We start from the raw sequence: 21,877 nt of genomic DNA, 5'->3' as shown, positions 1-21,877 counted from the left end.
AATGAGGTGGATGAAACTGGAGCCTATTATACAGAGTGAAGTAAGCCAGAAGGAAAAACATAAATACAGTATACTAACGCATATATATGGAATTTAGAAAGATGGTAACGATAACCCTGTATACGAGACAGCAAAAGAGACACTGATGTATAGCACAGTCTTATGGACTCTGTGGGAGAGGGAGAGGGTGGGAAGATTTGGGAGAATGGCATTGAAACATGTGAAACGTCATGTATGAAACGAGATGCCAGTCCAGGTTCAGTGCACGATGCTGGATGCTTGGGGCTGGTGCGCTGGGACGGCCCAGGGGGATGGTATGGGGAGGGGGAGGGAGGAGGGTTCAGGATGGGGAGCACGTGTATACCTGAAATTTAAAAAAAAAAAAAATTAAAAAATAAAAAAAAAAAAAAAGCAGTCCTGGCTTTTGCTCTTGAAGGTGTTAAAATCCAGTTAAGAAGACTCAACACGTATTTGTAAAAGATGAAATAGCAACGCTAAATAGATTGCCTCAAATGGGATGGACAGCCTGTGTATGAATTCAGAAGAAGACCCAATCACTGAGAAATGAAGTAACTATGGAACCTTCACTGGTGAACCGGAATTGACCTAGGCCCTAAAGGAAGGTGGAGATAGGTAGCACTATAGGTAGAGGAGGTCAGCGGGTTATGTAGTTGCAGAGAAACTTGAGGGAAATTCCCCAGTGTTCAGTGATTAGGACTTGCACTGCAGGGGGCCCCGGTTCTCTCTCTGGTTGGGGAACTAAGATCCTGCAAGCCATGTGGTGCAGCCCCCAAAAAAGAAAGAAAAACTTACAGGTGTAGCATATGTGGGAGACAAGAATTATAAGTATTCATATGACTGGTTTACGGATCAGTAAATCACATCTCTAATGTCTTACTGTAGCAAGAAAACATTTTAATATGAAATAAATTGATATAGGAAATAAAATATGAAAACTAATATATTCTTTTAATAAAATAGAGCAAGAATCAATATGTTCTTCCTGGGCTAAATGTGAATCCATGTATTGTGGTTCTCCTGATCCTACTAGTCCACCTGATAAATATTTTCTGTAAGGAATCTAAGACTGTGCATAATGACTGAAGACCTTTGGATTACAACATCCTGTGTTCATTTGAGAGGATGGTGGCTTTCTATTCCCCTTTCTGTTTCCACTTTTGCCATTACTGAAGTTTTCTTTCTAGAACATATGTTTACATTCTTAACCTTCCATTTCTGCTCTAAAAGTACAAGGCTCTAAAAATCCTGAGATGCCTCTTCCGTTTTACCATCAGTTGGCAAAAGAAAAATTTAAAAACAATGTAGAAGAGAGAGCGAAGGCTCTAGTCTCCTGTTAACCTTCTGACAAGCAAGTTAATTTGAAATACACTGCTTTTCCATGTCACTGCAGACACTCTTCTTTTTTCTCCCCAGTTTCCAGTTAGAGGATTTCACAAAGTGCACATTTGAAAGTAAACACTAAAATTAAAAAAAATATATCAGCACAAGCTCTTTATTATTCTTTGCCATGGTCTTTTTATGAAGCCATCTCTCTTATTGCTTTGTCCATCTCCTTTAATGAATAGAGTTTTTAATGAGTAGAGTTTTGAACACTGTTTTCTTAGTTTGTGCTGGTTTTATAATTTTTAATAAATGCCATTTTTTTTAAATCGAGAGAAAACAGATGATACTTTGGTATGCAAGGTTACCTGTTCAGAATGAAGAATTCTAATGTTCCTGCATGATCAGAGTAATTTTAAGAAGATATATTAAATAGTTACAGATTCACAAGAAGTTGCAAAATAGAACAGAGAGGTCTTATACCCCTTCACCTGGTTTCCCCCAGTGGTTATATTTTATAAAACCAAGAAATTGACATTGATACAAAGTATGTGTATGCCATTTTATCACATGAGTAATTTCCTGTAATCACCACTGTAGTCAAGATTCAGATTACCACAAAGACCTCCCTCCTGCTATTTGAGCAGTTATTTTTAAGATTAGAATTTTAATTTTGATGAATGTCCCAATGTAAGCTATAGATACTAAAATTATATATACTGTTTTAATACAGTATATCAACATAAAGGTACATTATAAGTTTTCTCAATGGACAAAATTTAAGGTCTCACTTTATACTGTAAATAATCAACTGCTTTCCTGTGTCAGTAGTATCTAAAGAACCAACGTCAGTTAATAGTAACAAAGCACAGTAAGCAAATTTGTGAGTTTTTCTTTGGCTTTTAATTACCAGAGCTCAAAGTTAGTTTATCATCCCTAATATTTTGATCAAAGGCATTTTTCTTTCCTGCTATGAAAAGAATGTTTTGAGATGTTCTAAAACCACATATTTTCACATATTTTACATATTAAAGGGCACCAGTGGGTGATCTGTGAGATAAAACATTTTTTTAGCAACTGATTTTTTCCTTTTGTGGGAATTTTCTTAATAATGACATATGATGGAGACTGAAACAATTACCCCCGCCCCCCCTTTTTTTTTGCTGTACCTGGCCACAAATCCCAGTAAGATTTTAAGAATGTATGGCTTATCAACTCTGGCGACATTTTAAAATACCGTGCAGAGAAGAAAGGAGCCATTTCATGATAGCTCTTCATCTGAATTAATGACATGATTTTGTCATCCCAGCTTGCTGTGATATTATGTTTGAAGGAAAGTATATGAGCAGTGTTAAAAGATAAACTGAGACATACTAAAATTTTTAAGTTTATTTGAGCAAACGTTGATGCATAGTGGTTAGGAGCATTCTACTGCTAAGAGTTATGGGCAAGGGATTTAGAGAGAGGACTTGGAAGAAAAGCAAGGCAGTTGTTTGGCTAGAGCTTGAAGTGGTTGCGTTATTTGGAAAAGACTAGTTGGCTGTTTGTGACTGGCTATTCTTAATCTTAAGGCATTTACAGAAAGTGATTCTGGCTTAGGTTTCCGTTTGCTTAAGTTGGCTACCAAGGCATTAGAGTCATCTCATCCTTATGGTCTCCTTGTTTGATCAATTTTATAACAAGGTGGTTCGAGTGTAAGCTCCTTTAGGGCAGAGGCTTCAACAATACATGAACAGTCAGATGTTCAAGCTGGGTTTAGAAAAGGCAGAAGAACAAGAGATCAAATTGCCAACTCCATTGGATTATAGAAAAAGCAAGAGAATTCCAGAAAAATATCTTACTTCTGCTTCCTTGACAATGCTAAAGCCTTTGACTCTGTAGATCACAACAAACTGTGTCATACACTAGTCATATAACACACATGAGGCTACTGAGCACTTGAAATGTGGCTGGTCTGAACTGAGATGTATGCAAATGTGAAATACAGAGTTCAGGAAACTGGCACGGAAAGTGGTCTCATTAATAATTTTTCATGTTGATTATATGCAGAAATGATAGTATTCTAGATATACTGGATATATATTATTGAAATTAATTTCACCTTTTTTTTTTTTTTTACCTTTTTAAATATGGCTATTCAGTTCAGTTCAGTTGAGGCACTCAGTCATGTCCGACTCTTTGCGACCCCACGAATCGCAGCACGCCAGGCCTCCCGGTCCATCACCAACTCCCGGAGTTCACTGAGACTCACGTCCATCGAGTCAGTGATGCCATCCAGCCATCTCATCCTCTGTCGTCTCCTTCTCCTCCCGCCCCCAATCCCTCCCAGCATCAGAGTCTTTTCCAATGAGTCAACTCTTGGCATGAGGTGGCCAAAGTACCGGAGTTTCAGCTTTAGCATCATTCCTTCCAAAGAACACCCAGGACTGATCTCCTTTAGAATAGACTGGTTGGATCTCTTTGCAGTCCAAGGGACTCTCAAGAGTCTTCTCCAACACCACAGTTCAAAAGCATCAATTCTTCAGTGCTCAGCTTTCTTCACAGTCCAACTCTCACATCCATACATGACCACTGGAAAAACCATAGCCTTGACTAGACAAACCTTTGTTGGCAAAGTAATGTCTCTGCTTTTGAATGTGCTATTTAGGTTGGTCATAACTTTCCTTCCCAGGAGTAAGTGTCTTTTAATTTCATGGCTGCAATCACCACTTCCAGTGATTTTGGAGCCCAGAAAAATAAAGTCTGACACTGTTTCCACCGTTTCCCCATCTATTTCCCATGAAGTGATGGGACCAGATGCCATGATCTTCGTTTCTGAATGTTGAGTTTTAAGCCAAGTTTTTCACTCAACTCTTTCACTTTCATCAAGAGGCTTTTGAGTTCCTCTTCACTTTCTACCGTAAGGGTGGTATCATCTACATATCTGAGGTTATTGATATTTCTCCCAGCAATCATGATTCCAGCTTGTGCTTCTTCCAGTCCAGCGTTTCTCATGATGTATTCTGCATACAAGTTAAATAAGCAGGGTGACAATGTACAGCCTTGACGCACTCCTTTTCCTATTTGGAACCAGTCTGTTGTTCTAGGTCCAGTTCTAACTGTTGCTTCCTGTCCTGCATATAGGTTTCTCAAGAGGCAGGTCAGGTGGTCTGGTAGTCCCATCTCTTGAAGAATTTTCCACAGTTTATTGTGATCCACACAGTCAAAGGCTTTGGCATAGTCAATAAAGCAAAAATAGATGTTTTTCTGGAACTTTCTTGCTTGTTCGATGATCCAGTGGATGTTGGCAGTTTGATCTCTGGTTCCTCTGCCTTTTCTAAAACCAGCTTGAACATCTGGAAGTTCACGGTTCACGTATTGCTGAAGCCTGGCTTGGAGAATTTTGAGCATTACTTTACGAGCGTGTTAAATAATGTCAAATTGCCTAGAAGGATCAGAATACCTGGAGGGTCTGGAAAAGGGTGACCCTTTCACTGCTGGCCATGATGATGGAGTAGATATTCTGGTGACACCATTCTGCCACATGGAGCAGAGGATACAAGGGGCTTCTCATCATCTCTGTTTAATTTATGCCACTTGGGAGTTAAAGTCTGGTGGCATTTCACCTGTGGCAGGGATAAACTTGTGTTTGCCCCTTTGGAAAAATGTGTATCATGGTAGTGAAATCTATTAGAGTCACTTCTTATAACTGTCCAGGTTTGTTTGTTTTTGTTTTTAACCGCATGGAACTATTGGGAGTTGAACAGTATTTAAAATAATAGAACCAATGACAGGGGCTCTAAAATTTTTATTGTTTGTGTAATGGAATTTGCTATATTGGATTTTGACCTGTATGTCACTAAGAGTACTTAGGATCTTGTCACAACCGTTTATTTGTCAGGTTTTTACTTTATTTACTAAAAGTGGTTGTGTGCATGTATGGGTGTGTATGTTTGGGCCTAAATTTCTTTATATCTCAAGATGTTTAAATATGGTAGGTTTTTCAATCTTACTAATCTTTAAAAGGACCTTTATTATTATTATTTTTGGAGGCCTGGTGTGCTGCGATTCATGGGGTCGCAAAGAGTCGGACATGACTGAGCAACTGAACTGAACTGACTGATCAGTAGAAAATTCCAATTTTCCTTTAGCAGCAGGGCCCATCAAGTAGAAAAAACCTGGTTTTATAGAAACATATGAAGCACAGAGGAAATCCTTTGCCCGCACCTCGTAGAGCAACGTGTGAGGAAGGACTGGAATTGTGTCACCTCACTTGTATTTGTGATGCCACTTGTTGGTTCTGAAGTCTTGGGTGCCTTGCCACATTCTTGGTAGTACTTAGCTGTTGGGGGCACCCCTTGCACAGTTTCCTCAGCGTGAGGAGAACGTATGAGTATCTTCAAAGAACTGACTGAGTCCAGTTTTAAAAAGCTTCTCTCTACATATAAAAGGAAGAAGATCAAGAATCTCGTATTTGAAGTGTTCTGTAAGACAGGTCCTCAGACTTTTTTTTAGGGCTTTGGGGAAATGTATGTATAACTGTACCCTACCTCTCCCAAAGAGTTGCCTGGTTTTCAATTCTTTTCAATGAATTTGTGGTAACAGTAACTTTTTCATTGTAAAAACTGTGGAAATAGTGTTGATTAGATCAGGAGACACCTGAGCCAAGCAGAGTTCTTGCCTAGGAGTTTGGAGTTAGTTGTGAGAGTAAGATTGGTCTTGTTAGGAGTAGCTGGTCTGTAACATGTACATCTAGGACCTTTTTTCCCCTCAAATTATCTAGTCAAAAGAATCAGAAAGTGGTAAATAGAGAGTAAGATGAAGCACAGAGAGAGCAGAGATAAGAGACAGAAAGTCCTGGGGGCATTAGAGTTCTTTGAACTGAGGTTGGACTGCTTTTAAAATATTAGATTCCCTGAGATACTGCATATCTTTAAAATAAAGTATCTTTTATTTGCTCAGTTTAGTTTGAATTAGAATTCTCTCACCTGAAACTAAGAGTCCTAACTTAGTTACCTCCAATGCATCTTGTAAATATCTCCCTCCAAGCATCCCTTTGTAATATTTTGTCTGTCTGTCAAGATAGACTTTAAGCTCTGTGAATACAGAGACTGTATTTTGTTGATCTTAACATCTCTATTATCCAGCCTGGAACTTGGCATGGTGGGTGCTCAATAAATGCTTGTTGAATACATGAATGAGTATATGATTATAAGCATCTCATTATATATACTTCTAGTTTTATTTTTCAAATCTCTAAAATGTTTTTGAGTGGGTAATATATTCTAGTGTTCAGAAATCAAAATGTATATAGTAAAAGGTCTCCCTCCCATCATTGTCTTGTGTCCACCCAAATCAAACCTCCTTCCTTTCTTTTTCCTACCCCAAAAAGCGCTGGTGTAGCTTTTATCTAGTGTAGTTTTTCAGGGTTTCTTTATGCACATATAAGCAAATACAAATACACACATACACATATATACATACATATATGCATGTGTGCATGCAAAGTTGCTTCAGTCATGTCTGACTTTGTGCGACCCTATGGACTAGCCTGCCAGGCTCCTCTGTCCATGGGATTCTCCAGGAAGGAATACTGGCATGGGTTTCTTTGCCTTCCTCCGGGGGATCTTCCTGATCCAAGGATCAAACTTGCATCTCTCCTGTCTCCTGCATTGGCAGATGGGCTGTTTACCACTAGTGCCACCTGGGAAGCCCCTATATACATAGATATTCCACCTTTTTATGCAAATAGTAACATATATTACATACCCTGTTTTGCAGCTTACTTCTGACTTTATATAGCTCAGATCTTTTTTCCATATAAGCATTCCTTTAAAAAAATGATTGTATATTACTATGCTGAATAATTGAACTGTAATTTATTTACTATGAATTTATTGTTGGGCATTAAAGTTGTTTTAAATCTTTCACTGTTACAAATAACACTGTGGTAAATAATCTTGTACATCTGACTTTGCCTGTGTTCCAGTATGTCTATAAGATAAATAACTAGAAATGGAATTGCTGGATTAAAGATTATATATGTTTATAATTTTATCACCAGAATGCCCTCAGAATGTTTATACCAATTTATTAACCCAGCAGCAACATATGAGAGTGGTTGTTTCTCCACAGCATTGCCAGTTGTAAATTAAGCATATTTGCAGATTTCTGTCATGTTCCACTTTGCATAATGGCCAGGTAGCTCCTGTTAGACTAACTCATCCACAGATACAAAGCCATGTGCCTTAAGGCACTGGAGAGTGATCAAAAGCAGGCAGATATTAGATGGGAGGTTGATACTTAGAAGGGAAAGCAGAGCTTATGGGATAAAATCTAAACATCTAATATGTGTGAAAGAAAGCAGGCAAATAATTTGATTAAGTAATGCCCAGATATTTTCAAATAGAATGGAAGACATGCATTTACAGATTTAAGAATCTCAGCACACCCCAAACAAGACAAATGCAGGGAAAAAACAAGGCACGTCATAGTCAAAATACTGAAAATCAGACATAAAGAGAAAATCTTAAACCACCACAGAAAAGAACACTTTACATATAGGTGAAAGTTATTTGTGTCACCACTAACTTTTCATCAAAAACAGTGGAGATCAGAAGACAGTGCAGTGCTATCTTTAAAGTGCTGATAGATTTCTCCCAGTCTGTTTGGTGAAAAATGATACTCAATTAGTTTTAATTTGTATTTCTTTTGATATGAATGAGGTTAAGCATATTTTCATATGCTTAAGAGTCTCTTGTATTTCTTTTCTGTTTATCCTTTCTTTTTGTTCTCTTGGGTTTTTAATCTCTTCATTAAGAGCATTGTTGTTTGTGATGGAGTTGCAAATATACTTTCCTCAGTTTGCCAGTTGTCTTTTAACTTTGTTGATGGTGGTTTTTATCATCCAAGCAATTTTTATGATCAGGTAGTCCAGTTTGTCTATCTTTTCTTTTGTGGCTTTTGAATTATAAAGTCATTCCCTGCTGCCAGCTTGTATAAAGACAGTTGTCAGTGTTTTCTTCTATATGGTTTCAGTTTTTACACTGAAATCCTTAGTCCACTTGGAGTTTTTCCTTATATATGATGTGAAATATGGGTCTAAGTCTTATTTATTTCTAGATGACTACCCAGTTGTCCCACATTATCAGCTAGGCACTAAATCTTCTGGACTGGTTTCCTGTCCCATTAGTATGTCTGCTGATGTAACAGCAGACTATCCTGCTATAATTACTTTGTTTTTATATGATGCTTTGCTGTTTGGTATAGCTAGCCTCCTTTCATTGCTTTTCCTTTCATTGCTTTTCTTCTTCACAGTTTTCCTGGCTGGTATTTAGTCTTTTATTCAGAATAGAAGACGTTTATCAGTTCCTGGCTGGTATTGATTGTTTATTTTTCCACACGGTCTTTTGACTCAGCTTTTTAAAGTTCCCTCAAGTAGTGAGCCCCAAAGCCTGGACAGGGGCTTCAGGCCAGGTCTTCCTGAATATGCTCTCAGAGCTCTCTGCCCTTTTATGGATATTATTTTTGGGGGATTTTAAATTATGGGAGTATTATTTTATTTTGGATTAATGACTGACTCACTCACTAGAATATAAGCTCCAGGAGGGCAGGAATCATGTTTCTTTTACTCACTGTATTTGTAGTGCCTCATATAAGGCCTGGCACATGTGAGGCTCTTAATCCACAGTAATGAATAGGTGAATGACTTTTGAATCTTGAGGTTGAGTTTTGACTCTCTCTTACACTCTCAATGACTTCAGGCAGGTTTCTTGACTGTTCTAAGCCTCAGTTTTCTCATTTCTAAAGTCGATGTAAATGAATTATTCCTACTGAACTGGGCTTTGGGAATAACTAAATGATATATCTTAGAAAACATTTTTGTGAAGTGTGAGATGTTCTAATTAGACTAACTTTGGCTTTCCTTCTCACCTGTGGTAGATAATTATGCATTTAACAAGGAACAGTCTCTAGATTTAGGCTGTTGGTTCTGAGTCCATTTGAAGATTCATCTACCAAGCTGTCACACAGCTGAAGTTAGTCACTCTTGAGTATTTCTTAGCTTTTAGCCACCTAAGCATTAAGACAGTCAATTTCAGATAACAGCTTGTTTGTTGACAGCAGACTGTCTCTAAGAAAGGAAATACAATTTCACTTTGCAGAGCAACCTTGTTTTGGAATCCATTCTGCACAAGATGTCTACCTGCCACTTCTGAAAGGAAAAGAGAACTAGGATGCAGCTGCTGTTACCAGAAGAAAAGCTTAGACCTAATAAACTGCCAAAACTCAGCGTTGTTAGTTTAAGTTACTTGCCAATGTACTATAACTTGAAGGAAAGGGAGGATGTGCATTTTTATTGCTAATGCTGGGGAGATTGCCATTAAAGCAGTTGGCAGAACGGCTGACATTTTAACGGTCGTAGGTCAGATCATCTTCTGCGTCTATCGAAGAGAAGATTTGACCAAGGATTGACAAAAAGGAAATCAGATGATTCTGTTGACTTGGCTACATCTAAATGTCTCCTTTTCGGCTTACAGGAAAGATTGCTATGGAAGCAGTCTTTGATGTTGCAACAGAGTGGCTGTAAATTGCTTGAATAACTCTTGGAACTTCAAATATAAAAACACAGGAAGAGTCACTGTCTGAGGTCGAACTTGAGGAGTTTTCACTTGTGTTATGCTCCTCATGTAATGTTTGGGGCTCAAATTTTACATAAGATATGTTTTCAATCACTGTTTACTCAGTTTCCCAAAAAAGGGTTCACTTACAGGTTGCAAGGAAAATCCGTGGCAACTGAAAACTGAATTCTAGAACCTTAGTCTCCAACGTTTCTGACACTATTAGAAACAAGTGCAAAATTTTCTTTGTTCTCTCAAAGGCAAAATAAAGAATGTATAGTAGGCTTGAAAGTTAGAGATCATAAAGCACTTTTTAAGGTTTCCAAAAAGTTCAAATTCTTTACACACTCTTAAGGTTTTTTTTATTATTAATTTAGTTATGTAAATCAGCCCTTTTCTGATAAATAATATTAATCCTGAGATCAACATTTCTTTTATTGTGAATTTAGCTGTATAAATCAGTCTTTTGCCACCAAACATAAATTTATATTAGTTCTAGGATCAACATTTTGAGAAGGGATAAAATAGGGATCGTCTGAGCATTTTAAAAAGAATGTTGGGCAAAAATAGCCAGTAGAATAAAAATACATTGTGCAAGCTAAAATAGGGCAAAAGAGCTAAAATGCAGCCCATGGACTAAAATAACTGGCAGTTCAAATGAGTCCAAGGGCTAAATATGTGAATATCTTCCGATTACCTTATATATAGAAGAGTTTTTAATTTTTTAAATTGCACATTTCACTTCTTTTGTTGTTGTTTTCAAAAATACTGTAAGAGCCATTGAGTTTAATAAACTAAAAGATCAGAGTTTGTTAACATTTTAACCTACAGGTTGACATTTTTAGGCTAGTAGGTAGAAATGGCTATTTATTGATTGGTAGGGAGTTTATCTAGTAGGCATTTAATGTTCACTCTTTTTATGAGTGAGTCTTGCACAGCCTACAGGGGTTTAGCAGTGGTGCACACTGGGAAAGTTTCTAGGAGACCTGAGATCAGTGTTAGTGCTTATTTGTGCCAGAGACACTGACCTTGTTGCTGTTTCTTGAACATCCAGGTGGACTCCTGCATCAAGCCTTTTTACGCTTGTTCTCTTTACCTGAGATATTTCCGCCATGTTTCATATGGTTTACTTCCTCACCTCTTTCACATCTTTGATCAGTTGTTACCTTGTCAGATGCCTCTATGAAGAAGCTAAATCACTACCATCTGAGACTTTTGAGCCAAGGAGAAACGTAATCTGACGAACATTGAACGATCTGTCTTCCTGTGGTGATGGGAATCAGTTGCACGTGAGCGATGGCTGAAGCGTTTAGGTGTGGTTGCAGTCATCTGGGCTGGAGATAACAATGGCTCAGGTCAGATGGCTGTGGAGGTGGTGGAATGTGGCTGGACTGAGGATATAAATTGACAGTAGAGTCAGCAGGATTTGCTGCCACTTGGAATGTGGACGCAAGAGAAACATAAGAGTCAAGAGTGATGCTGAAGTTTTTTGGCTTGATAGAATGAAATCGCCATTCTCTGAAACGAGGAATGAATATCAAAGGGAAAGTACAAAATCAAGATTTGGGTTTTTGTTGTCATAGCTGGATAAATGAAACTTGAAGTAGAAAAATATCTGAGATGGAGATAAAATATTTGACAGTCATCCCGGCATAACATCAGGAACCTGGATGAAGTAACCTGGTCACCTGGGGAGTGTAAAGAAAAGAGGTCTTGGGAAGAAGTGCTGGTATACAACAGTATTAAGAGGTTAGGGAGACCAGAGCGAGGGCCAGTGAAATAAAAAGCTCAGAGAGACTGGCTCTTGGAAATCAAGTAGAGAAGTTTCCAGGAAAAGAGTGATCAGCTATGCTGGAATGCTGCTGATAGAACAGCAAGAAGATAAAGACTGAGAAAGGACATTAGAGTTGGCAATGGTGTGGTCACTGGTGACCTTCGTGAGCTGTTTTGGGAGAGGGATGTGGTGGCAGGGCTGACTTAAGAGGCTTTTGGAGAGAAAAATAAAAGAGAAAATGTAGACGTCAAATATAGACTAATCTCTAGAGAAGATAATTTTGTATAGTAGAACAGAGAAATGAGATGGGACCTGAAGAGGGTATGAAGTCAAGAAAGACCTTTCAAATGATGTTTGCACGCTGATGGGAGTGAGTGGATAAAGAGGAAAAAATAGAGTTTACAGAAGATGGAAAAGGGGGACATTGCTGGGAACCTGTATTCTTTAATGAGTCTTCCTCCCTCTATAGCCTTGTATGCATCACTCAAGGGAGACTTTTCTGTTCTTTCCAAAATCTCACTGGGCTGGATTACCCTCTTATGTGTTAGTTGCTCCGTCATGTCCAATTCTGCGACCCCATGGACTGTAGCCTGCTAGGCTCCTCCATCCATGGAATTCTACAGGCAAGAATACTGGAATGGGTTGCCATTTCCTTCTCCTGGGGATCTTCCCCACCCAGCAGGGATGGAACCCAGGTCTCCTGCATTGCTGGCAGACTCTTTACCCTCTGAGCCTACAGAAAAGTCCCATATTCCCCTCTTATAAGTTCCTGTATAATTCTGTTTCTCCCATACATACCTGTTTCAAAGTATGACCTCCTGTACTTACACTTCACGGGGTATGTTAGTCCTCTAGCAGCTTCAGTTCAGTTCAGTTCAGTCGCTCAGTCATGTCCGACTCTTTGTGACCCCATGAATCGCAGCACGCCAGGCCTCCCTGTCCATCACCAACTCCCAGAGTTCACTCAGACTCACGACTAAAACCACACTTTCTAATAATCTGGGACTATAACAGAAGATAAGAATTTTATCAGGCTCTTTCACAAACCTTCTCCTGTCCATCATGACGAAGTGTTTATAGATCCTTAAGTGGCTCTCAGCTGTTCTCTTAAGTGTTCGGTTGTTAGTAGCCTGTGCGACTGGGGTTCCATACTGTGTCAAAGATGATTCTGAGGTTTCTGGCTTGAGAGACCAGAAGAATCAAATTAGTATTTACTGAAAAGAGGAATAAATATCAAAGGAAGAGCACAGCTGCTGAGCCCTAAGGAGTAGCATCATTTCTCACCATTGGCATTCCTGGTGGCATGATGACTTCTGGGACCTCAGCATTGATTCTGGCCATTTGGTTCTCTGTTTTCTGCCTTTTCTGTCATGGGATTAGGCTTGTGGGGTTGAAGAAGTACTCTGTCCTTAGCCAGAGGTTGATGTTAGTGAAAAAATGTTGCATGCAGTAAAACAAACAACACACAACTATGTGGATGGTAGCTATCATTTTTATCTTTTGAGCTCAAGGTTTATATTTCTGTTTGCATTTTCAAGGTTTTAGGTCACAGTTAGGGCCAGGACCTTGAAGCCAGTCACTTGGGTGTTTGTAGAAAGGAGTGGTGACTCTTGTGAAATCTTATGTAAGAGGTGTGCATACATCCTTAAGTGTGTTCATCCACCCATCCATAAAAAATGTTTATAAATGCTTGCTACATTTAAAGATGTGTTAGGGAGTTTGAAGTGCTTGTTTTGTCAGGAGGGAAGAGGTAGAGATTCAGGGAGCTCTTTAGAGGTCATAATGTGAAAAAGGCAGAGACCACTCTTTAGAGTAGTTCTAGCTCATCCCGAGAGTTCTTTGTTCAAACAGCACATCATAAGAAAACCCATGGTATCATAAGGAAATCCCAAGCTGCACTGCAGGCTTGCTGTCAGAGAGGCTGAAAGACCTAGACCCTCCTACCTCAGCACCCCTCTTTGTTGCCTTTGCAGAAGTTTCTTTGAACTCTGAGGTGTCTGCATAGCACAGGTGGAAAAACCCCTCCTTCTAGACCATGACAGAGTTGTTTCTCTCTTTTTTTTTTAATGTCATTCCTTAGTCTTTCCCATCATAAAAAATACAATAAATTATGATGATTTCCCATTTTAAATTGAGAGGGAAACTTTTACATGAGTTTTCTGTTTTAGAAAAAAAATAGAAGTTATTATTTAACTTGGTTAAATGTTTTAAATCACAAAACCTCTGTACATCTTTCCTATAGAGACTAGTTCATAGAACTGCTGAAAAATTTTAGTTGATGATGATGGTATTAACAGATCATCAGGAATTTAGAGTCTTATTTGGGGTACCTGCTGATATACTCCTTTATATACATGGATAGAAGTTTGACCTTTGTTCTTACTTCCAGATGTAGTATAAAGGATGGTGATTTATGTCAGTAGCCCATGGGTTATAAGTGAAATGGTCTGAATGCTTTAGTAAAATCAGGTGAATCGAATGGGCAGGTCTGTGCCTATTGTTTGGATTTAAAAAAAATCACACATTCATGTATTCTTTTGATACTGTTAAAAAACAGAAAGGTAGTACTACTGCATTATAATTCTAGTGCACATTTAAAATGCAGATTAAAAATTCTAATTGTATTTTTTAGTAACTAATAATTTAATAATGCTTTTTGATCCTCCCCTGCTTTTCCAACTTTCTTTTCTTGCTTGATGTTAGGAAACCCAAATTGAAGATGCCTACAGTTCAAATAGGTTGAACTTGTGGCCTTGGCTGTAATTGTCACTTCATAATCTATTTTTTATTTTAATCTTATTATTAAACCTTTTTTATTTCTTGCAGACTGGTGAATTTTCAGCTCGTTTCCTTTTGAAGTTGCCAGTGGATTTCAGCAATATTCCCACGTACCTGCTCAAGGTAAAAATGTATGATTATCGCTATGAGAATGCAGTTGAGCTTTTTAAGTCATTATTTAACTTTGAATATTTGTATAGTTTGCCAACATTTTGTTTAGATGATGAATTCTATTAAAAGTTTTATTGCATGAAGATCCAGTGAGTTAGTTACCTAACAGCTAAAATCGTAGCCCTAAAAAGTAATTTCAAAATGGACTTTCCTTATAAGATAAAATTAGTATAAACAAATTAAGCCTTGGGAAAAAGACTGCCTTTAGTTAATGATCTTTTGGGGATGAAAGACTCTTAAAAATTACCTTAATATTCATTTTGTCTTTAAGTAGGATTGCATATTAACTATTTTGTGTTACAGGGCATTTCATTCTCTTTATTTATGTTAACACTTGATCTCAGGCATCTTCAAAGTTGGACTGCCCTAGAGAGATCTATAACTGAATTAGGTCAGTGTATATGGTACTTTAAAATACAGCGAGGGCAGGGGATGGCTTGGGAGCTGCTGCTTTGGGAAGGGGTCTGCAAAATGCTTTGTAGAGGAGAGATGGAACCCAAATCCACACGAGGCTGTGATTGTTGTTGTTTAGTAGCTCAGTCGTATCTGACTCTCTGTGATCCCATGCACTGTAACCCACCGGAGTACTCTGTCCATGGGATTCTCCAGGCAAGAATACTGGGGTGGGTTGCCATTTCTTTCTCCAGGGGATCTTCCCAACCCACGCATCGAACTTGGGTCTCCTGCATTGGCAGGTGGATTCTTTACCACTGAGCCACCAGGGAAGTCAGGTGAAAGAAACTAAATGGACCAGTGAAATGGCAAGTTCTGAACAGGAACTCTTGAGACAGGGGCCTAAGTTTATCGTGGATGTGGTTTTGGGTATCGCCTCAGCCACGTTTAGCCTGTGGTGATAATAGCTTTGCTGTAATGTAAGAAAAATTTCTGCCTTCCAAATTTGATGTTATTCAGAGAGTTAATCATATTTACAGTCTAGAGAGAAGACAAAATCCTCGTGCAAGTATTCCTGTGTATTATTGTAGTCATAAATAACATGAGATTATTCCTGATAGTGATTGGAATTAAAGTATAGTCTGATAGAATATAAACTGTAGACCATAGGAAAAATTAGGGCTTTTTTTTTTTTTTTTAGCATTCTACCCATGGGATTTATTAGTTTTTTCCCCCCTAAGTAAAACATGGGATTTTTGTGCCTCATTAAATTTTCATTTTTTATTTCTAGTTGACTGTTTTCCCACTCTGTATCCAAGAGTTGTGAAATCCAAGTGAGAATGAAAGTTAGCAATTTATATTAGTTTCTCAATACTTCTGTTGTGGAAAATATACATATTAGACCTGTAATTACCAAGCATAATTAATTTGGTTTCAACAGTTACTGTGCTCTATTAGAATAACAAAGTCTCCTTGGAGACTCTTACGTAACAGACTCACTGACTTCCATATGTCCAGTTAAAACTCTATTTCTGCTCATTTAAAACAAAATTTAATAGTATATGAGAGGATTATTATTCACATAGTCACTTTAATCCTTAGTGTATAGTTACAGTGTCTTTGCTTTGATCTGTTGGGCCTTATCAGTTTGAATGGTTATCCTGTTTATTTGAACTTTGTGTTGCCTCTGCTCATGTTCTTGAAGGTCAAATGAAAAAAAAAAACCCACTTCTTGGATCATAATCTATGTAATTTTTTCCCCTCTTCAAAATCAAATTTCTGTATTTTCTGTTCTAAGAATTCTATCTTCAGATTGTTATGCCCTTACTTTCCTTGCCAGTCAGATAGGAAAAAGGTAGAACCTATTTGGCAAAATTGGAAAGTGTTTTTTTTTTTCCTCTCCCAAAGTACAATGAAGTACTTTTTCTACTCTAAGTAAAAGACCTACCTTGCAACACTAATATCTTTCTGGATCTTTTAGTTCCTGCAAAGAGAGTAAAACAACAGGACAAAAAATATCAGTATAGGCAGGTTCATTTTTCGCCATACCCTCTCCAGCATTTATTATTTGTAGACTTTTTGACGATGGCCATTCTGATTGATGTGAGGTTATATATTATTTTAGTTTTGACTTATATTTCTCTAATAGTTAGCAGTGTTGAGCATCTTGTCATGTACCTGTTGGCCATCTGTTTGTGTTCTTTGGAGAAATGTCTATTTAGATCTTCTGCCCCTTCTATTTAGGTCTTTTTTATTTGATTTTTTTATTGAGTTGTATGAGCTATTTATATGGGTTTTTTTTTATATTGGGTTATATGAGCTGTTTGTATATTTTGGATATTAACCCCTTATTGGTTATATCATTTGAAAATATTTTCTCCCATGTAGTCAATTGCCTTTTCATTTTGTCGATGGTTTCCTTTGCTGTACATAAGCTTTAAGTTGAATTAGGTCCTGTTGATTTATTTTTTCTTTTGTTTTCTTTGCCTTAGGAGACAGATCCAAAAAGTATTGCTGTGATTTATGTCAAAGAGTGTTCTGCTTATGTTTTCTTGTAGGAGTTTCATGATTTCAGAGCTTACATTTAGGTCTTTACTTCATTTTGAGTTTATTTTTGTATATGATGTGAGAAAATGTTCATGTTTCATTCTTTTACAAGTAGCGTCCAATTTTCCGGGAGAAGGCAATGGCACCCCACTCCAGTACTCTTGCCTGGAAAATCCCATGGATGGAGGAGCCTGCTAGGCTGTAGTCCATGGGGTCCCTAAGAGTCAGACATGACTGAGTGACTTCACTTTCACTTTCCACTTTCATGCATTGGAGAAGGAAATGGCAACCCACTCCAGTGTTCCTGCCTGGAGAATTCCATGGACGGAGAAGCCTGGTAGTCTGCAGTCCATGGGGTCTCACAGAGTCGGACACGACTGAAGCGACTTAGCAGCAGCAGTAGGAGTCCAATTTTCCAAGCACAGTTTATTAAAGAGACTGTCTTTTCTTCATTGTATATTCTTGCTTCCTTTGTCATAGATTAATTGACCATAAGTATGTGGGTTTATTTCTGGACTTTGTTCTGTTCCATTGATCTATATGTCTGTTTTTATGTCAGTACCATACTATTTTGATTACTGTAGATTTGTAGTATAGTCTGAAGTCAGGGCATGTGATCCCTCCAGCTTTGTCCCTCTTTCTCAAGATTCTTTTGGCTACTTGGGGTCTTTTGTGTTTTCATACAAATTTTAGAATTCTTTGTTCTAGTTTTGTGGGAAAATGCCATTGATATTTTGATGGGGGTTGTAGTGAATCTGTAGGTTGCCTTGTGTTGTATGATCAAGAATTAATGATATTAATTCTTCCAGCGTATGAACATTTTATATCTTTCCATCTGTTGTGTCATCTTCAATGTCTTTCATCAGTGACTTATAGTTTTCTGAATAAAGGTGTTTTACTTCCTTAGGTAAGTTTATACCGAGTTATCTTATTTTTATGGATGTGATTATAAATGCAATTGTTTTCTTGATTTCTTTTTCTGGTAGTTCTTTGTTAGTGTGTAGATATGCAATGGATTTCTGTACATGAATTTTGTGTTCTGCATCTTTAGTGAATTCATTGATGAGCTCTAGTAGTCTTTTTCTGGAATCTTTAGGATTTTCTACGTATATTATCATGTCATCTGCAAACAGTGACAATTTTACTTCTTCCCAATTTGGATTCCTTTTATTTCTTTTTCTTAGCTGATTGCTATGACTAGGACTTCCAGTACTGTGTTGAATAAAGGTGGTAAGAGTGGGATGCTATCATTCTTTTATATAGTAGGGGGAAAGAGATAATAGCATGATCATTTAAAAAGTTTGTGTATGATAGTCACATTTTGTGACTTGTCATCGGAAGACTGAATGTTAGTAAATTTGCAGTTTTAAAATTCCTCACTCTTCTTACCTTCCCTTAGGAAGAGGGGAGGGTTTTGTATTCTGTGCAGCCAGAAAAAGGATTAGGCTGATTAATCTCCCTGGATTTTTTTTTCCTTTGGATGAATACTTGCTTTGTCCTTTATTATGCAGAATTGTTTGAAAGTCCATTTAATTTTACATATTTGCTAGGAAGGAAACTGATAACTTCCTCCATATAGTTTCTTTTTAAAAATATAGCAAGCTTGTTAGGGTGATATGTAATATATTGATTGTAGTTGTTTCTCAGAAAGCATAAGATACCAAATATTAAAAAACCCACTGACCCTGGTAAATGAATATAAATTCAATGAATTTTTATTTAGTGAAAATAAATTTTATCCTTATAAAATTTTTTTCTCTGAACCATTCATTAGATGATGCTTCAAAGTTTGAAACTTTTTAGTTTATGAAATGTTTTGGATCCAATAAAGTCACACTTAATAAGCAGCTTTTATAAATAGAGACTGCTTTAATTCACTCCTGTGAAATCTGGTCTTAAAACAGTTGTCTGGTGCTTGAAAGACCATAAAAAATTCCCAGGAAACCCTCATCTTATCTGAAAGGAATAGTTTCTGTCTAATCAAATAGGAGTAGGCATACCTTTATAAAAGCAGGAATGTGTACCTGGAAGAAAGTGCCATAAAAGTAGGGTGCTGTTTATTCCAGTAATAATTCTGATTTATCATTGCTAAAATTGAGCCAAATTTGCATTTGAGACTTAATCATGTGGAAAGTAGTGAGATGGTCTAGAAATAGCCTGCAGGATATTTCCCTTTATTCCTTCATTAAGTGGGAGACAAATGACTGCTTTTAGTTCATTGTCCTTGTCCCACCTCCCTTCTGTAGAGAATCCGGGCTTAGAGAAAAGCATACTCTAGATCAGGGGCTCTAGATGTCTGCACTAGAGGGCACGATAGTAAAATTTTAGGCTTGCAGGCCATGTGGTCTCCATCACCACTACTTAACTCTGTTGTCACAGCGTGAAAGCAGCTATGACAGTAGCTAAATGAATGATTATGTCTGGGTCCCAATAAAACTTTATTTACAAGAAACCAGACATTAGATTGGCTTTAGACTGTGGGCAGTTGTTTGCCAATCCCCTTTCCTAAATTGTAGGATGGAAAGTGGGAGAAATATTGTTTCACAGTATCATCGCAGAAAGATGAGAAAAAAAAGATTTGGTTCACAGAGTTCAAGTTGTTTTTTAATACTGTGGTCTGTTTGTTTTTATTTAACTAGTACCTTGAGTTTGGTTGTAGTCTCCCTCACTCTTTTCTTCTTCCTCTCTTCCTTTCCTTCCTTATTTTCTTCCTTCCTTTATTGCACCTTCTCTCTTATATTTAAACAGTCTGTTAGCAGCATATAATTTACTAAGTTCTCTTCCAAGTCTTAGTTCCCCTAACTGTTAGAATGTGGTCAGGCTATTGCATACCATATTGGGTTGTTGGGAATATCAGTGAGATGATGAAGATGGTAGTACTTAATACACTTCTGAGCTTGGAGTAAGTGCAGAATAGAAATGGTTTTGATTTTATTTAGTCATTAATTTATATTTCAAAGTATTGAACTTACTGTGTTCTAGGAAGAAAGTAAGCACTTCATTGAAATTAAGATAGAGTTATAGTTACTGCTTCTTTTTTCTTCTGTCCTGTTTTCCCCCCATCTAGAATTCAAAACCCAAATTTTCACTTGCCAAACCCAAATTTTCACTTGCCCCAAATTTTTGTATATAATTTATGGTAATCTGAACATAGTATTTTTCCCTACAGAAAATGAAGAATAGTCACAGGCAGCTTCTGTGAAATTTCTCCTTTTGGTTTTGTTTTATTTTACTGTTTTCTTTTGCTCTTATTTTTTTATGGTACGCTTTTGTTTTTTCCTCTAAATTATAATTTTATAGTGGAGCTGTGTCTCAGATCACTATTAGTTGACTAGCTTTGTTGCCTTGTCCCCATATATCTTGTTAGTTCTTCAAGTAGAGTGTATTCTATTACATACAATGCTTTAGTATCATGAATTAGTTCATACATGATTGATAAATAGTGGAAGTATATCAGTATAAGGCAAAAGTTGCCATGGTTTATAGTTAATGGGTTGACCACCAAATAACAGCTGAATGAAAGTTCACTAGTGCAGATAAATTTAGCAAGCTGTGAAGGGTTCTTGTGGCACACAATGTCCATTCACTTCATTCCTTCCACTTGGCTCAGTTTTGCTGTACATTCTGTTTTTAAGTATTTACTGCATAGCTTCTTCCCATCTTTGTGGAAAAGAAACAAACATAAGACAATAAGCCAGAGCTCTTTCTCTCTGGCATCATTACATTTTGTCCAAAACCTGCTTCTCCGCTGTAACTTCTAATGATGATGTCCCTCTACGCTTCCCTGTAACTCAGCTGTTTCAGGCTTTCCTTGTCACCCCTTTCATTAAGTTATCTTCAGCTTTTTAAAAGTCCTATACTTAGTATAATAGTTCTTTGTTTATTACAACTATAGCATGTCATTTTAGGTATATTAGTAGTTTCACTGGATATACTTTGGTTTTTGTTAATGCTATAGTTACAGAGTTATACAGGCAACTGTAAGGTAAAGTCTAGACTTGCCATAGTTTTCTCATAAGCCTCTTATTTTTAATGTGTGATTTATCAGAATGCAGTTTTTTTTTAAAGGAATGCAGTTTTTCACTTTATAGCAGAAGCAGTTATATTCAAACAGCCAGAGATTCTGTTCTTTTGTAGGCTAGGCATCTTTTGTCCTTTGTGCTTATATGTCATAAGTCTTTAAATCCTTCTCTATCCTTTTACTTGTCTTCAGTAGGTATTCCAGATTGCTGGCATCTCTCTTAAACTGTGGTGCCCAGAAATATGCACAAAGCTTCAGATAGGATTGATCAGGGCAATGTTCATTAGAACTCTGATCATCACCATTAATTAGTATTTATTGAGCTTGTGAAGAAAAATTAAACCTCCTTATTTTACTAATCCTGTTTTATGTAGTTGGTTTTTTAAGGCAGAGTATAGATGAATCCCATAATATTGATTCCTTTTTTTCCCCCCAGTTCGTTTATGGGGGAAGTATTGCCACCTGTAATTCAGAAAGGAAAGTGTGGATTGAAACCAGATAGTTCAGTGAGGGTAACAAGAATTATAAGATACGATCATTACAGGTTGACCCTTTGTTTTTTTGGAGCTGCTTTCTCAATGGTGGCATTTCCCCTACTCACATCATAAAGTTACTGCCTGGCACTTGACAGGGGTGGTGTCAGTTTATCACTGTCATCTGTTACTGTTAATGTGTTTTCATCAATCAGCGGACGTGCAATTCAAATAAAAGAAAAATCTAGTTTGGTGTGTAGGATGATTGCATAGACAATAGTAA

The 21,877-nt window shown here is 37.3% G+C and overlaps 1 protein-coding gene across 5 annotated transcripts in view; it reads left to right on the top strand.

Annotated features, from left to right (window-relative positions):
* Window positions 1-21,877, top strand: part of BABAM2 (BRISC and BRCA1 A complex member 2) — a 438,330-nt gene that overhangs the window by 140,908 nt on the left and 275,545 nt on the right. For all 5 annotated transcript variants that reach the window (XM_061431264.1, XM_061431265.1, XM_061431268.1 and 2 more), the window contains one exon: window positions 14,539-14,613. In XM_061431264.1, the coding sequence (XP_061287248.1) occupies window positions 14,539-14,613 (75 nt within the window). The remainder of the gene's footprint in view (window positions 1-14,538; window positions 14,614-21,877) is intronic.

This window comes from Bos javanicus, chromosome 11, assembly GCF_032452875.1.
Source record: "Bos javanicus breed banteng chromosome 11, ARS-OSU_banteng_1.0, whole genome shotgun sequence".
NCBI classification, from domain to species: Eukaryota; Metazoa; Chordata; class Mammalia; order Artiodactyla; family Bovidae; genus Bos; species Bos javanicus.
Note: the sequence above shows the minus strand (reverse complement) of the source record. Positions and strands in the feature narration are given on the sequence as shown.